The following is an 18,377-nucleotide window of genomic DNA, read 5'->3' as shown; positions in this document are numbered from 1 at the left end:
ATTTATCTCCGTGACACTTCATTATAATTATTGTTGGGTTTCTGATGTTCAGAATCTGAAAAACACCGTCTACCTACACATCAACTGTAATCCTTTCTACCGGTTGGAAAAAAATTAATATTATTTTACTAAATGTTATATTCGTTTATCTGTAGACTATAGGTAGTAAAAAATATTATTATGTATCCATTTTTTTTTTATCACGAAAAATATTTAAAAAATCACTATAAACTTTATGGGAAACTGGCTATTTACCATACCGTCCATACCTATTCTTCAACTATTTCTGACTATGAAATATGTTTTATATTATAATATTATAAACTAAAATATTGAAAAATCACCTATCTATAGATATATATAAAATGTAAATCATATAAATACATCATTATTATTAGTATGGGTTCTATAAATATTTTATTTCATCTATTGCAATGATAAATGTCATCATTCGAATAATTAAATTGAGTACTAAATGCTTATACAAAATTATGTTAACATTTTTAAAAAGCTGGTATTTATATTCTATTCTATATTCTATTCTACTCACTACTATAGATTATTCGTTTATATCTTAATATAAATAAATTATTATTTATGATTTACGGGCTGAACTCTGTAAACAAAACTGCTATAATGTACAAATTAGATTGAAATAATAACAATTATTTAACAAGATTAGGTGTATTGTATATGTACAAATTTGAAAATAATTTTAACAAAAACAAAAATATTAAATTTGAAAAGCGAGCGAGCTTATTCGAATTTGTACAAGTGCATCATTTTTCACGAACTAGTCAATTACTTTTGAATTGGTGAATATGACATTACATACATTAAAGGAGAAAATACAGTGAATTTAAAAGCTTCTATGAAACAAAAGAGCAGTATTGTTTATTGTCCATTTAGAAATTATATCCTAACGGATAACATCCGTCTAATACTTTCAGCTAAAGAGATTAAAATATCAAGACAATTTTCGAACGGAGCCGGAGCGTCATTAATCATTTTAAAATATACATTACACGTTTAGGTATATTTTAAATGTATCGAAAAGTTTATAATTGTGCGGAAATTATAATTATAATTTTATTTATTTTACTCGGATAATTCATCGTTGTATAAGATGCCAAATATATAGGTAAACAATATAAATAATTTAAAATTATATTTGGCTTTTTATATAGTTAATAATATAGTTTATAGTTAGGAGTATATTCTATTTAACAATTATATATGATGTAAAATTAGACAATTACCCTCTTAATAAATGTATTTAAAATAAGCATAACTATATTATTCAATTTTCTATTAAGAAGTACAATACGTAGCCACGTAGGTATAGTAGTATAAAAGTTTAGACAAATTAATGTTTCCAAATAATATTGACATAACATTTTTTACAAATGAAATTTACTTTACAAATGGTGTGAAAATCTATTCATTTTAATATATAACTTTCAGGTTCCGTCTTTATGTTTGAAATATAAAGTTAATATAAAATATACTAATTCAAAATGAAATGAAACCATTTTTTTTTTTAATTTTCAAACTTAACTACATATTATTTTATTATTTGGGATACAAATTAAAATTACGATTTCAAAATATTCTAATATATTACATAGGTGCTTGATTTATGTAATATATATAATTCACTTTATATTACTAATCAGCAGTGGTGGAGTGGTTTGAAACTTAGGAATTTTTCAGTTGGGTGGTCCTATAGCATCAATATTGAATGATTTGAATGTCATCTTTGATCTATGAATTATGATGGTATTATCACTTCATTTTCCAACGTAGCTAATATATATAAAAGCGAATAATTTACACGAATTCTTATCAGTTAAGCCAGATTTAATTTAATTCTCTATGTTTTTTTTTTTATCACCTATTTGAACAGAATAAAGTAGTCGTATTATAAATTTTTGTATTTTTTATATTTGATGTATAAACAATAATTTATAATAGGATTCTTTTTTTAATTTGTTGAGTTATTTTTACTTAAAAACAAAAATTTTATTTAAATATAAATTGAATATAAACTAAAAATAGTAGAAAATTTAAAATATCACAATAATTTTCGACAAAATAGATTTAGGATCCAGCTGATTAGCTAAATATGATTCCAATTTCCGCCTAACTATATGATTTCTAGATCAGAATGTAGTTACCATTCCACTACTGCTAATTAATAATACTACTTAAAACATTCTAAAGCCGTAGTAATAAGTATTATTATTTATTATCCTTTTTTGATAGTATAAAATGGTATTTCAAAAATTTTGTTCCTTATAAAAAGGTCATGGTTTCAAACGTATAAATTACCTAATATTGCTTCATTCACGTATTTACAACTTCATTTGTTAATAATTGATAATTGTAATTTGAAAGATATTTCATGATTTACTATTATGTCCAATATAGTATATAAGAATATTAAGAATTACTTATATGATATATATAATATATATAAGTAATAAAGACCAATACTGGATACATCCTATTTTATTTATTTTTATTAGACATTTGAACTCATATTTTACATAATAAATTATTATATATAGATATAAGATATATCAAACTAAAAATATTAGACTTTAATTTTGAACTTTGAATTAAGTAGATTAAAATTTATGTTTTTATAAGCATTGATATATTATTATACCTCTATAAATATTGTGTTTTCAGTTATTTTTAAATAAGCTGAATAATGAATAAACATTTATGGATGTTTTTTCAATTTAAATAGTAGGTATTTTTTTTTTTTGAATTTTACAATATTATTTCTTAATCCGACAGTTAAAAGTTAAAACGTATATAATTAATAAGTTGAACAAATTCGTAGTGAAACTGATAAATTTTAAATTTATATAAATATTTGATAGACGATAGACGACGTATACCTATATCTATGCGTATACTATATCAACATTTAACCTAAATTATAATTTGGTTCATTAAAACAAATATTCAAACAAAATTAATGATTATAATTTATAATTTATTAACATTGATTTTTATTTTATTATTATTAATATTATATTGTGTTACTAAGAGGTACTAAAAGGGCCAGCTTCTCTGTAAATTTATTGTAAGATAATATCATTTCAAGCAATTACTCATTTTATTTAAATTTTTAAATAAAGGTTAAATTCATTTTTTCCTTGAGTACTTAATGAATTTTTTAGAATTCCGATTTCTGAAATTTTAAGTATATCTACTTAAAGTCCATAATTTCAAATATCTACTTAAGATTTATTTATTATTTAAGAGGTATATAAGCTTATTTATTTCAAATGAAAACCAACTTTTTTTTTATGTAAATTATTAGGCAAATTATTTTTTTTGAAAGTCCTTAAAAATGGGTTTTCAAAACTAATTACTATCAGTGCCGCAACTAGACATTATGAAGTAGGTGTGCAAACCTTAATTTAGGGCTTAAATATAACTTAAACATTTTTAACACATCGATTTGGAGACCTATATAATATATACTACATTGGTTTGGGGCCGATGTGCAGTGCACACCTTGTACAGTGTACACCCGGTAGTTGCGGCACTGATTACTTTAATAAATACATTTAATTTTAGTTGGTACTTTAATTTATTGCTTTAAAACACTATAGGTAATCAATATAAAATATCTAAGTATTTAAAAATAAGGTTATAAAATATAATGAAAAATTCTAAAAACTAAAATTATGAATGCCCATTTAAAGAAAAGAAAAATTAGACATAATATGAAAAATTATTTTACTTTTTGTAATTACATACCTAGAAATATCTCCGTTTTGCAATTTAATAACTGCATTGTCGATTGTTTCATGGCATTTTGCTCGGTAGTCTCGATTTTTTTGGAGTATGAATATTTCTTATTTTACAATAAATATTAGTATGAAATATGAATTTGCTTCATAATATTGAGTCACATAAATATGTTTGGTTTTCTTTATAAAAATTGTCTTTAAAATGTGAATGAAATGACTCATATGCATTGGTAGTTCATAATAATGAAGATGATGATTTTGCTCAAATAAGTAGAGGAAATGTAGCATTTTCTGAAAAAATGTGTCTGTTAAATAGCCAGTATACTGACTCACTCTATTATCGTTAGGTATAATGCCTATAAAATTTTCAATAAAACATAAAGAAACTTCTAGTGGAGTTAGAAGTGTGAGCCTAAAAGTATTTCTAATCCAAGAACCAGTTTAAGAATTTTATTGGAGGAAAATAAACATAATTTTAGTCAAAAATAATCTGGAGGAAAATGGAAAACAGATGGCTGTATTGAATTTATATATTTTGTCGATATTATTATACCTACAATTATTATACATTATAACAAGCATAAAACTATTACTATTATTCCGTACATTTTTTACATTTTTGTCAAGACATGATTATTACACTTAAAAATTGCGTTATGTATATTTGTAACACATTAAATAGTTTTTAAAATTAATAAATTAAAATTTTTGCATTAAACATATGTAATTTGTGTTGCGGGCAGCGGGCAGCTGTAGAAACAATCTTGGAGTTTCTGTTTTCCAGATGCGTCCATCTGTTGTGTACAGTCAACATCAACACACAATAACTATACGGAAGACGGAACATCTCATCCTTGTCGTTTGAACGTCGGAAAAAAATGTGAATATGGTTTATAAATTTATAATTCATAGAACGATTGTCTGTAGGCTGTAAAAGCAGTGCCGATAGGCCAATATAGTGTCAACAGTATAGTAATAAGGTAATTATACTGACAGTTTTAGAACTTTTATTAACCCAAAACCCATTAAATTGAGTTAGATGGTCAGAATAATAATGTGTAATACTTAATCTATCAAAATAATGTTAGGCCAACTAAATTAAATTCAGTAACTCGCTATAGTTTTATCTATTATAGGTCTAGCTGTGTACAAGGGATACAAAGCGACTATAAACAGTAAAGTCTATTATTATTTATTTTTTTATACAAACCAATGAAATAATTTAATTTAAACTACACTTTTAAGTTTTTCATCATGAATTTTTATGTATAGCGTGTAGGTAATTTTATAATATATTATATAGTAGATATTTAAAACATTTAAAAGTTCAATAGTTCAAACATCAGAGGCCTAAATTCTGAATAAAGGATTAAATCTAGAAATCGAGTGTGACATTCATTGATCAAAAATATATATATATTTAAGAAAAAAATTTTAATTTATGATTACCTATATAAAAAGACAAGTATATATCATATTAGATAATATGTTTAGTTGATTTAACATGATATGAGTCATATTAAATAGACTATCTACGAATAACAATTTGTTTATACAATTTTATAGTCAATCTACAATTATTATATGATTATTTTCAGTAAGTTTGATAGATAGTTTTATTTTAAAATTGTTACATTAGGTATTGTAACAAGTTTGTTACCACGCAATTATCTGTTGTTAAATATTTTATCATATTATTGCGATTTGAATGCATAAATGTAAATTACAACAGACTAGAGCCTGAATTTAATTATGTTTTAAAATCCTAAAGAATGCATTATAATATGCATATTTTATGCCCTTATTTTGTAGAAATATAGGTATTCTTAAAAATAAAAATATGCTAAAAATAATCTTTAATAATTTTATTATTTTAATATCTTTACATAAAATTATTTTACATTATGATTAATTTTAAATGGTGATTTGGAGCCTACTAGACGTTGTTGCACTTATTTTTGGCATTTAAAATATAAATAAATAACATTTAATGAAAAAAATTACGCGCACTCAGATCACAACAAATACGAAAAACACGATAAAATATGGTTCTCAAAAACTCAGTAACAGATTACTATAGAGTATAGATAAAGATAACTATATAGTCCCGACAGAATTTTTATAATATACCTACTAAAACTAAAGTAACATAGGTATCAGATAAGATAAGGTTCCCTTCATAAATTGTATTGACTATAAATATAACTTTAAATACGTTCTTTAATTAATATAATCGAAATATTACGTATTATTATGCATTTAAAAACTGTCTAATCTATCTATATTCAAAGAAAATTCTTAAAATACAAAAATATGCAAAATAAAACTTTATATTTTAGATCTATTTACTACAATTCAAACTTGTAGTTGATCTAGCTATTTTTTGGACTGTTTGAAAAAAACATACAAATGCATATGAATTCGGATCTTAGTTATAATATTTAAATTTCAGATAGGTACATATAGGTATACACTATACAAGCTTCATTTTTTTTTATATTATATAGAATATCGTCTACAGCGTTAATGTTTATTATTTAAACGAACAGTAAATATTTCATATATTGCACAACAATCGATTAAAAAAAAAAAAACGTGTCTATAATAATATGCGATGAAGGTGCGAAAATTTCGGTTAGTAAGACGTTATGCCAAATGAATTTTTAATTAATTGAATAGGTCATTAATACGCACACGCGTCGTGGTTCGTACATGCATAATATATAATAGTTGTATATTATACAGTACCTAACAGTAGTGCTAATAGGCATTTCTCAATAATAATAATAATAATAAAATAATAATCATTAAAAACTTCGTTAAACGTGAGCGGTGTCGATAAATCAACAAAAATCGTTTTCAATCACAGTACAATTAATTATTATATATATTTTTTATACCTATCTTATATAATAAAATATAATTACGGCAATGAACGGATATACCTATAATTATTGGATAAGCCTTAAAACATAATATATTGTTTTTAAATTTTTTAGTATTTTATCAAACACACACATTTTCATGTTCGTCTTGGCGTGTTATTTACGGTGTGCTTGAACGCGAGTTCATCATGGTATACGTATATTATAGGTAATAATATTATGTTATAACTTATTATGTTATGTATTGTGTTTTTGACACGGTCGCGTATGTGATAAAAAAAAAATTCTACGTCTTCGACGCATATTATATATTTTTATCGTATATAATATTGGGTACCTACCTCTATTTACTGTAAAAAAATATATATATTTTAGAAATAATCGAAAATCCTCGGTTGTCTAGGATTTTAATATTTTGGTTTTTTTTTTTTTTTTTTTAACGAAACGTCCCGGCCACCACATGCCTACATACCATTATAATAGGTATATAACGTCTTATAGCAATGTCACGGTGTTCTCAATACACCACGTACTGTCGGTAACGGCCGTCCATTCACCATTGTTGTTCACGCGTTTTCCCGATGTACGACAGTATTATTACTATTATTATTATTATTATGTATACACGTATTTTGTATTTTATTATTTTTTTCATCCTCTTCCTCTCCGCCTCGCCGGTCCCGACAATTTCTTTTCTGAAATGCGGACACAACGACCGCGCGGCTACGGTCATAACGATATCACATAATATACATATATAATATACAGAGCGATTCTTTTATTATAAACCGTTCGATTTCCCGGTAAATTTATGGATTTTTTTTTAAATAATATGAAAATTATAGGTCTTACCACGTCATATTTTTTGTACTTTTACATCATAGTGTTTGGGTACCTAAAAATCGTTATAATATTTTTATATCGACAACGTACATTTTAAATTTCGTATACGAGAATAGCGTATACTCTCCAAAAGGTCGTATAATAGTGTTATAAGCCTATAATGTTTAAAGTTTAGTGTCGATGAACGGACGACAATGAAAAACGCCAAAATATTTTATTATAACAGAAAAATTCCGTGATCTGTGCGCGGAAATCATTACCACGAGGAATACGATTGTTTACAAACGTGCAGGTAAACTGCACTCGTACGGCTAAATTCGTCTCGGAACATCCACCGGTTGGCGATCGTAACCGCCCTGTACACACACAACAATATAATATAATATTTAATATTATAGGTACGCGTTTTGGATCGTTTATAATATTATATTATATATTATTGTGTGTAGGGGTAAGACGAGAACGCGTATTGTGCCGTACGGACGAAAAAGATGAAAAAAACCTACCTATCAAATATAATAATAATAATATTATATATACACCGAACAATGAGTTATAATTTCATATATACGTATATACATATGCGCGCGTACGTGCGGTGTAATAATACGCGGCACGGCGGGCGCAAGGGGGTTGGCAGCCGTACAGAAGGAATCCCACGAGCCGACGACACCAAGTCTGGGACCGAACCGCGTCGTGCGGAGCACACGGCAAAACGGCCGCCGCCGCACGTACCCGCGCCCGCATACCGCGGCCCGACGCCCCGTCCTCGTTTCCCCCCCGCCGCCGTCCCGTCGTGCCAGCGTTGACGGCTTTCGCAGCCAAGGCGGCTGCGATGCCCGTTATACACGACCGGTCGCGCCGATTGGTCCGACCGCATTCCCTTCTGCCGCCGCCGCTGCCGCAGCCGCCGCGCGACCGTATCTCTCTCGTCCGTCCGCCGTCGCAGTGAGTCTACCGCCGATCGTCGAGAACGCGCGCGCGTCACACACGCCGTGTAATAATAATATTATATTATTATTTTTGTTGTGTTTTTTTTTTGTTTTCCGTCGACGTTATCGTTTCGCGTGTGTCTAGCAGCTCTGATAGCGACTCTGACAATAATTATCGTTGTTTATTCGCTTGTCGTGCGCACACCTTTTAGCGGTCGCGTCGTCTCTCGTCGACGGCATTCCCATACCGCACCGTCGCGCCGCTGAATCATCGTCGTCGTCCGTCGTGCGCGTACCGCCGCGGCAGTGCCATATCGTCAACGATCGTCCTCGCCGCCGCCGCCGCCGCAGTATTTGAAGATTATTATTATTAATTTCGCGCGCACTCCGCGACCGTTTACCGATCGATCGGCCGCCGCCGCCGCCGCCGCCGCCGGAATTGATGCTGTTCGTCATCCGAGTGCGGATCGTCCCCTCTGCCGCCGTCGCACTCTTCGCGCTGCCGTCCGCTGTAAATGGTAATGTTCGCGAAATGTCGCAATCGATTTATTATTATTAATGTATTTTAAGTAAATGTACGTATAAGTGTGTGTGTGTGCACAGGTAGATGCATAATAATGTTAATAATTAATAATTATGTGTGTTACCTGATTATAATTTATTAATTGCTGTGCTGTATCTCTGCGGTCCGACCTCGGACGTGCCGATTTTTATTTGTCATTCCACACGGTACCTATTACATTAAAATCCTCTAAAATCTCTGTATCATAATAATTAATAAACCGTCCACTTTGACGACGATTAGTCCTCACGACCGTCCGACCGTGTCGTTGCTCCTACATGTGCCACGATAAGCCGCTCTCATTAAATATATTTTCTCAATCAGTCATGTTTTTACAGTTTTGGTATGAAGACATGGTGACGTAGTTGATCGTGTTCAATACACTCCAGGACAATGCTCGTTTCAAACCTCATTCGTCGTTTTGGAACAGTATGGGCCGCTGTTATTGCAGGTAAGAGTTTTGATATAGATTTGTTACTTATCAAGTACCAATACTCACAGTAGTTGTCTCCAAGTATAATCGATTAAATTCATATTTGTCTTGATCAATTCAAATATTAATTATTTACTAACTAAATTAAACCTATACAAATATGATTCCACGCTAACATAGCAGTGAGTATTTACATTAGTATTTGTTTACGTTTCGGAAGGTGTGGGTTTACACACACAGAACGCTACTGAATATGATTGTTTATCAGTGGTTTGTTTATTGTATTTTCTGGTGTTTTTTATAGTAGTACTTATAAATTATTTTATGTTAATAATAATAAATATTATTGGTACTATTTCATTGATTTCTTGTATACAATCATTTAAAGCATAATATAGGTATCTACTTCCTACTTAAAACGATAAATGATTCTTTTAAGTTAATATACTAAATACTGTGTTTAAATTAAACAGATTACCATGTTTAATGTTTATCTTATGTTGTGTGTTTTCATTTAAATTGTTATATCGAATCAAATGAGTAATATAATTTATTTTTTTTAGTGTGCACCTGTGTTCCAGTACCATGTCCTCAAGATACTTGCATGTTGCCTAATAGTAAGGACAATCCTCGAGACAATCAATGTAGAGATTTAGATGTATACATTAAATGTATGAAATCATTGTCAAAAAAATGCCGTGGCGACATTGGATATCATTCAGCTGTTACGGTATCAAACTCAGAGTTCAAAAAGTTATGCACGAGTCATGACGATTTTTCCAGAAATAATAGTAGTGAACATTCCCAAATGGCTCAATCAACTCATAATGGACCTTCTTGTCCATTACTATTTGATGATAAAAAAGAACACCGGTTTTGTGGCTTATTTGGTGATCCCCACCTGAGGACATTCGATGGAAAGTATCAAACTTGTCGGATTCATGGAGCTTGGCAAGTGATTGAGAATCCATTTTTTGGAATCATGGTAACCAATGAAGCCATTGTAAATAGTACAACAGCTACTGCTCCAACTAAGGTATTTAATTAATATTTTTTTATATTTAGGTACCTATAGAAAATATCTTTAATTATACATCTTCATATTTTTAGTTGACGGTTATATTAAAAGCACATAAACCCGAGTGTACGTTACAAAAAATGTATGAAGCACAAGGAGATTTTCAGTTGCCCAGTGTATTTGAAGATGGCTCCACTTCGTCTGGACCAGCTACATCACCGACCGTTTCTCTTTCATGGCGCTCCAATGACCCCAACAGTGAGACAGTAATCATACGATTATCGTATATTTCTACAATTATAACTGTGACTCGTGTTGGAAAATATTTGTCCATTTCTGCTAAATTGCCAGACCAGTTAACACAATTATTTAATCAAGATAAGAATGTATTATGTTCTACTGGTTGTCCTCATTCTGAACAAATAAATATTAAACAAGTTGCAATAAATGAATTAGATCGTGCGTTGACTTCATGTCACAACAGTGTTGGACCTACTGGTCATAAACTAACGGATCAGTATTTAGATTGGTGTGTGTTTGATATGATGACATCTCATGATGAACAGTTCATCAATGCTTCACATGCAGCATACTCTGATGTATTGTTTTTTGAACCGCGCTCTTTGTTTAATAGGACGATTAGTATATTCGAGTATAATCCTAATTCAACAGCTGGGGCCAATGGTATACATAGATTAAATTTATTTATTCTCACTATCATCACATTGTACAACTTTCTTTGATTTGAGTGTTCCTAGTATTGTAGTTTAAGAAAATACTAAATCATCATTTACTGTCTCTACTTTACACACGTCCAACATCATAAAATTAAGTTTTTCAACATATTTTTATTTTATGTAAGTTATTTAAATTATGTATATATATTTTTATTTTTTTGTTATCTCTCAATTTACCTTACAATTTTCTAATTGAATAAATAAGAAAATTAAGTAAATAATATTCTCCTCTACAAATATTACTATGATATAGTTTTAATTATACGCGTGTAACTTAAGAACAATTAAAGTTGAGGCGTTTTAAGTATTCAGCATATTTTTAATTTTAATGAACAATGTGTTTGTTTTCCTGCCAATATTTATTCAACAGATTGATTAATTTGTCAAACTAAAGTCTGTAGATTAAAAAACCTAATGACTTAATTTATATTGCTCTGTACATTTATTTATTTTTACATTTTTTTAATCAAATGACTTTATTTCAACAAAAAAGGTAACAAAAGTAATAACGAACAAACACAAATGTGCATATATTATTTTTTTTACTTAAATTATTTTTCATACTTAGTAATGTAATTTCGATTTTAGCTATTTTTGATTTGATATAAGTTATTTAATGTAATAACTTTATAACATGATTTTATTGTAATTTGAATATTATCTCAAGAATGTATATACAGTAGTTAATTTTTGAAACTTGAGAGTTCAATGTTTTGCAATAATCAATTGGAGTAAATATGTAACATCATTGCTGTTTTTGCTAATTGGTAGGCTATGCTCACCAATTGTGTATTTGAAAAACGTTACCATCTTATTGTATAAATCAGTGTAAAAAGAAAGTAAATAATATAGGTATCATTAAGTAGAATTTATTTAGTACAATATGTCTGATCCTAGTCCGAATTTTGTGATTTTATTTATAAATGTAATCTTAAGGATTTTTTATATGTTAAAATTAATTATGCATAGATATTTTTTTTATATAAACACATTTTTGTGTTGATTCATAATTTAAATCATTAGTTTGTGATTTATCTAAGCCGATAGTGTCAATTAATTTTTATGTATTCATAAAATTATGTAGTAATGTACATTAATATTGAATATATTATTCTATACTTTTATAATAAAAAATAAGTGTAAATACTTATACGTTTTACACTTAGTATCTAACCAAATAAAATATTATTAATTTTACAAATACATTGTGTTTATTAATGTTTCCAATACAATTATTATGTATTATGCATACAGTATTATTATTATTATTATATTATTTATTATGGACCTTTAACATAAACACATGAACAATATACAAATACTGCCAAATATGTTTAGGTAACTATTATTTATTATTTTATAAGTTATCATTAAGATTAAACATCATTTAGATAATCTTTACATTTGTAATTTATAATAATTACTAAATAAACTGAATAAATAACTTCGCAGAAAAATGCATTATGTACAACATTGAAGTATTAATAATAAAAAAATTGAATTATCAACTGCTTGAACGTTTATTTTATCTTACTTTAATTTTACAAAAATTACAGTTTTAATTAAAAAATTGTCAGTGTCTATAACAGAAATATAAAAATTTATTTTATTTTAATAATGACTATGAATCAAATTAAATAGCATTTATAAATAATAAACTTATTGCAATTACAATTCATTATCAGTTTGGCAAATAAGGGGTTCATTATTAATGTTTTGGTAAATTATATTTATTTATATATATTATATTTGTTATACGTTTTTTGAGAAAGGATAGCGAGTAATTAAATTATTGTTTTCGAATTACTCACGAATATTTTTTATTCATTAATTACAAATAACTATGGTAAAAACAAACCATATTATTACAGACAAATCTTGAAAACATATAAAAATCGTATACACTAGCGTCATCTGTCGATGAAAGTGATTGTTTAATTTCCAGATTTCTAAACCGGTTGATCAGATTTGATTACGTTCGAAGACGGATTTCTGACCGCGGTATTATGAAATAATCTATTGTACGTATTAAAATATTAAATATTTATACGACTGAATCAATGCATTGTATTTGAACGTGTTCCGGTTTAGTGGCTGAGTCACGGAGACTGTCCTCCGTAGTTCGTATAATGGTCATCCTGCACTATAATTTGTAATACACTATAATATTTAGTAGGTAGGGTTCAAACTTCATCGATTGAACAATCAATTGATTTCACTATGCAGTCGTATAATACACTAAAAAGCAAAAATATGTGCTCAAGAGCAAAACAAAATAAATAGACTTAAATGTTTTTTATTCATGGATTAGCATTGTGTAGGTTATTTATATATTATTTATTTTATATTTGTAGGTTTATTTTAGGTTTTTTACATTAAAAATTATGAACAATAAGTTTTAAATTTAGGTAATTTTAAAGGTAATATAAAACATTTAAAATTGTTATAATTCTTAACTGTTCACGTTCATAACCAATGTACAATACAAGTACCTACTATAAATTTAGGAGTAAAATTATAAATGTGGGCTTCAAAAAAGTTTGAAGTATAATTAAATATTAATATTATTTTAGTAATTTATTCATAAAACGCCTACAAGATTAAAACCGCACGCGTTTCTTCATTTTTAATCCGCTTATTGTAATAAGTATGTAGCCTAAATATCGGTGGTTGACGGACAGTGGGGCGAACAAAATGGCAAGGGTCAGACGACGGCTTTTTCGAGAAGTCAAATTTCCTATAAGGGTTACAGTATAGTTATAGGAACTTAAGTACTTTTGCATGTGGTATTTTCTCATGTTTTCTAAAAAAAAATAAATGTCGTAACGTTTTTGAGGACTGTGGTCCTGTAGGTCTAGGACTTGAGGTGTGGTTAAGTTCGGTTACTCGTTATTGGCACTATGCCACGGTCATTGACAATTGCGATATTAATTTCAGTAACTGTATAATGTATATTGGGAAACGATGTGATTCTGTCTGGTAGCGGTACTAATACATTTTATCAATCAGCTGGACAGATGATTTTAGTTGTTTTAGAATAAATATGAAGTTTGGATTATATTTTATTGCCATGCAATATCTACACATTTACGGTGTTAACTTAAGTCCAAAAGACAATTGTAAAGTACTCAGTTGATTTTTATTTCAACCAATTAGCATACATAATACGCGAATGTATTCTAATATGTACTTAAAAGGGTATTGAAGATTTGTACGGAAATAAATCAATGTAACGAACTCGGTTGTATTATACTGTAATATGTTTTAATGCGAAATGAAAGTATCCTGATCACTAGGACCCAGGGCGGTTTTAAATGATTCTTTGAGAAACAATATTAATAATATTAGTTATATATACCAAACGTATTAATATCGTTGTTATAATGTTATTGACATTACAATTATTTTATAAGAAGGCACGCTATTTCAGTAAACAAAAAAAGTACGGCACTTGGTAGACGGTTAGGTTAGGTTATATGCAATTTTATACAACACTATTGTGAGCGATAGCAAGCGTCTATATAGCAAGACTATAACTATAATAATGTAAATATTTAAAACCAATGTCCAGTAGTTATATTATATCCTTATATTAATAGTTGTGTAGTCATTATTTAATATAGAAGAATTTTTGCCATAATATTATACTCGTACAGTATCATTTTGTTTCAATAAAAAGTAGTAATCCGATTTAAAAATAATTATAATTAATAACTAATAAGTAATCGTAATTTTTGTCGATAACAATAAGAAATGTATTGAACGGTGATATTTAACTACGTATTTTAATTTTTTTTAGATAATCGATAGTAAGTAACGTATTAGTGATTTTTTCATGTATTTCCATAATTTCGGTCCTTAAATTCGGATTGGTCCGTGATAAAATTGTTTGAGTGTATGTTGTGTAGATAGACGTCACGGCGGTGAACACAATTCTTAAGAATACGCGTTTGTATCGTACCTACATAAAAAAACGTTTTTAAAATTAATTTAGCCACCAGTTTGTTTGGACAAACCAATATTTTATAACCTATTAAACCAACAGTTTTTTACTCTGTAACTTATTATTATCGCGATTTAGTATTCTAACCTAATAATTAATATATAATTATATCGTATAGGTACTTATATCGAGTACCTATTGATTTAATATTGCAGATTTTTTCGTTTAATTCAAATCGTACTCTGATTTATATCTCCGATTTCATGGAAACTGAACGATAAAAGTAAAAGAGAATTTTATATACATTGATATATATATATTTTTTTAATCGTTTTGAGTGTCACTACGACTATATTAGAGATTTAGTAACATAATTAGTTCAATCCTATGGATGAAGATCTGCATGTCATGGTCATCATCTTTTATATTCGTAATTATTGATATAAACGCGAGTGGGTACGGCTGGGCATACCTACAAAGTATTATATTATTATTATGTTTTGATTCGGTACGATGGTCATTGGTCAGTTATTTAAGTGTCAAATTATAATGTGTACAGGGTTATTAACATAAACAGTTTAAAGTCGTCGGAGTTAATGCGAGAGCGAATTATTTAGAAATCAAATTGTATTCAGTCACGACGATGTCCTATCTTTTTGATTCGTTAACATGACATAACTAAAAAAGTAAATATTAACCGCTGAAATTATTAGGTATGTCCAAAATGACACATAAGCGGACACATGATGGCATAAGGCACTTTTGATGAATAATGAGTACGTCATGCTATTGTACGGCGTACTCGATTTTTACATAACAATGGCAATACGAAAAGAACATAATATAATATATAGTAATAAAAATACATTTTGTTTTGAAATATTATATTGTATAGACTCTTAGTAAGTTTTTTGCCTGTATAACATTTATATGCATTTATACGCAGTACCTACACTCGCACACGTAATAATATAGTAAATTAAAACGTATTTAATTAATTATAATACGCAATCCATAAAAACGATGAAGTTCGTTATTTATCAATGTTCAACTGGCTGTATTGAAAAAAAAATGTTTCTTCGCTTAATGTAATGTGAAACTAATGCGTTTCTGTTTAACTTAATATATAGAATACTTAACTTGCAGTAAAAAATGTGTATTAAGCAATTACGATTATTTTTCATTGCTTTAAAAAAGTATAGTTGCCTCATAAGAATAAGATACCTATGTCAATATATGTCAGAGAAATTGTGGCGAGCGTTCCCCGCGATCTCTTTACTTGTCAGTTTTGGCGAAATACATGATTTGTATTATTATTTTATTTATTCGAAAGCAATGATCAATCATTGCAGAAAAGTAGTCAAGGCTTCATTAAGATTTGTATGGGCTTCACAATTGTATTATTTTACTGTTTTCGCAGTTTTTTTTTTTTAAACAATATAATCACTTCCAAATTAACTCTTAATGGGTTTTTAATCTATGTATAGATAGACTACATAAAGTATTTGGACTAGTTTATCATAAAAGACTTTCCTTTCAATGCGAAAAACATCAACGTAAAAACCACTGTAATAATTTCTCCGATAAAACTATCATCAATATTGTAATACACATTATAGCTACATGATAATATTATAGTATTATTAAATAACCGATGTCATTATACTTGTTTTAAAACTTTACATAACAATTGTATTAATATGAATTCGATGTACTGGATTATGAAATCAAAGAATAAAAATCCTAAATTTATTTCGTGTTAATAATTGGATTGATTTTATCGCATTTTTACTATCAGGTATATAAGAATTTAATGTTATAATTAATGTTTATTAAATTATTATTTAGGTACACACTCAAGGTTTTTTAACGTGTTTTTGTGGTATATTTACAAAATTTTTATAATTATGGTATACAGTAACATTATGTTACATAGTATATGAGTTCCTTATTAATAGATATTAGCATATTGTTTTAATATTTTGTCCTTAAATAAAATATTAGCGATGGTTATGTTTCTTAAGCAGTATTATCTTGGATTTATTTAAATTATTGATTTAAATTTTTAAGTATATACCTATTATGTATGAAATGAGAATTGGTATTGATACATGTTAATATAGTCATGGAATTAGCGTTAAGTTATTAAATATGAAAACATTTCTAAATTTAGAAGCAAAAGTTTATTTTTATTTTATAACAATTATAATTATAATAAATTATATATTAATTTAAGTCTGTGATTATTTTATTTTTAATTTAATAAGAATTTTAAATTACCGGATTATTATTTTTATCAATTTACGGCAGTAAAAATTATGAAAAAAATTCATAGTTTCAGTTATACTTTATACCAACGTCTAAAGGTTTTTTTTGATAAACTTCAGGATTATCCATGAAATATATTTGATTAAAGATAAATATCTTCTATAAAAATTAATGTATCATTTTATCAGATAAGACTGCAAAAGTGAATATTATGAAACCTAATTATGAACACTATTGTTTATTATATTATGTAACGCTTCTAAAATATTGGAAAATTATCTTATCCATAGTATGTTTATGTTAATAGAATAGATAAATATCAAAAAAAAAAAAAATAATAATAATTTTAAGTTAATTACGCCGCACAAAAGACGGTTTATGTAAAAAACGCATATAATTAAATTTTTTTTAACTTTCTAATTATTATACTACAATATACTAAAGAGTATAGAATATAGATAAATATACTATAGTCTGATTTCGCCCTGGAAAAAAATGAACGAACATAAAATACGACGCTATATAGATGTATTTCGGTTTTATAGTGTATACACTGAGGTATATATAATATATATTATATTATGTAACAGCAGTGGTTGTATATTACAGTAGCAGTAAATTGATTAATTAAACAATGAAAAATAATTTTTGAACTCAAACATGGTGAATATTACAATTTTAATACTATAAAATTATTTAAGAAGTAGGTACCTATTGAAAATTATATATGTTTGATTTTCAATCAAATATGAATATGAATTACATATTTTAGCATTGTTTGATAATTATTAAATTTTATAATATTATAATATTATTGAGCAGCTATTAAAAATTCAGTGTTAAATTTCTAATCAATAGAAATATGAAAACAATATTACTTAAACAACATTGAACTATTATTGTATTTTTCACGTTTTAATATTATTGAGCTGCTATTAGAAGCTTAATATTTCAATTCGAATTAAAATAAAATAATTGTAGAA

The 18,377-nt window shown here is 27.6% G+C and overlaps 1 protein-coding gene across 2 annotated transcripts; it reads left to right on the top strand.

The window, feature by feature from the left end:
- Nucleotides 1–8,423: 8,423 nt before the first annotated feature.
- On the top strand, nucleotides 8,424–12,051 carry LOC114127634 (repulsive guidance molecule B-like). Of its 2 annotated transcripts, none has more exons than XM_027991930.2 (4): nucleotides 8,424–8,951; nucleotides 9,334–9,446; nucleotides 9,992–10,464; nucleotides 10,539–12,051. In XM_027991930.2, the coding sequence occupies exons 2-4, from the start codon at nucleotides 9,389–9,391 to the stop codon at nucleotides 11,187–11,189; spliced, it is 1,182 nt and encodes a 393-aa protein (XP_027847731.2). In that variant the 5' UTR covers nucleotides 8,424–8,951; nucleotides 9,334–9,388; the 3' UTR covers nucleotides 11,190–12,051. The 2 variants fall into 2 exon arrangements, with proteins under 2 accessions (XP_027847731.2, XP_050066954.1); XM_050210997.1 differs by lacking the exon at nucleotides 8,424–8,951 and adding an exon at nucleotides 8,987–9,008.
- The last annotated feature ends 6,326 nt before the right edge of the window (nucleotides 12,052–18,377 follow it).

Source organism: Aphis gossypii, chromosome 1, assembly GCF_020184175.1.
Source record: "Aphis gossypii isolate Hap1 chromosome 1, ASM2018417v2, whole genome shotgun sequence".
Lineage (NCBI taxonomy): Eukaryota > Metazoa > Arthropoda > Insecta > Hemiptera > Aphididae > Aphis > Aphis gossypii.
This window is presented reverse-complemented; position numbering and strand designations above follow the sequence as displayed.

Coding starts and splice junctions, on each gene's coding strand:
- LOC114127634 (XM_027991930.2), top strand. CDS start 9,389: ATGCTCGTTTCAAACCTCATTCGTCGTTTTGGAACAGTATGGGCCGCT. Junction 9,447..9,991: donor ATGGGCCGCTGTTATTGCAG/GTAAGAGTTTTG, acceptor TATTTTTTTTAG/TGTGCACCTGTGTTCCAGTA. Junction 10,465..10,538: donor CAGCTACTGCTCCAACTAAG/GTATTTAATTAA, acceptor TCATATTTTTAG/TTGACGGTTATATTAAAAGC.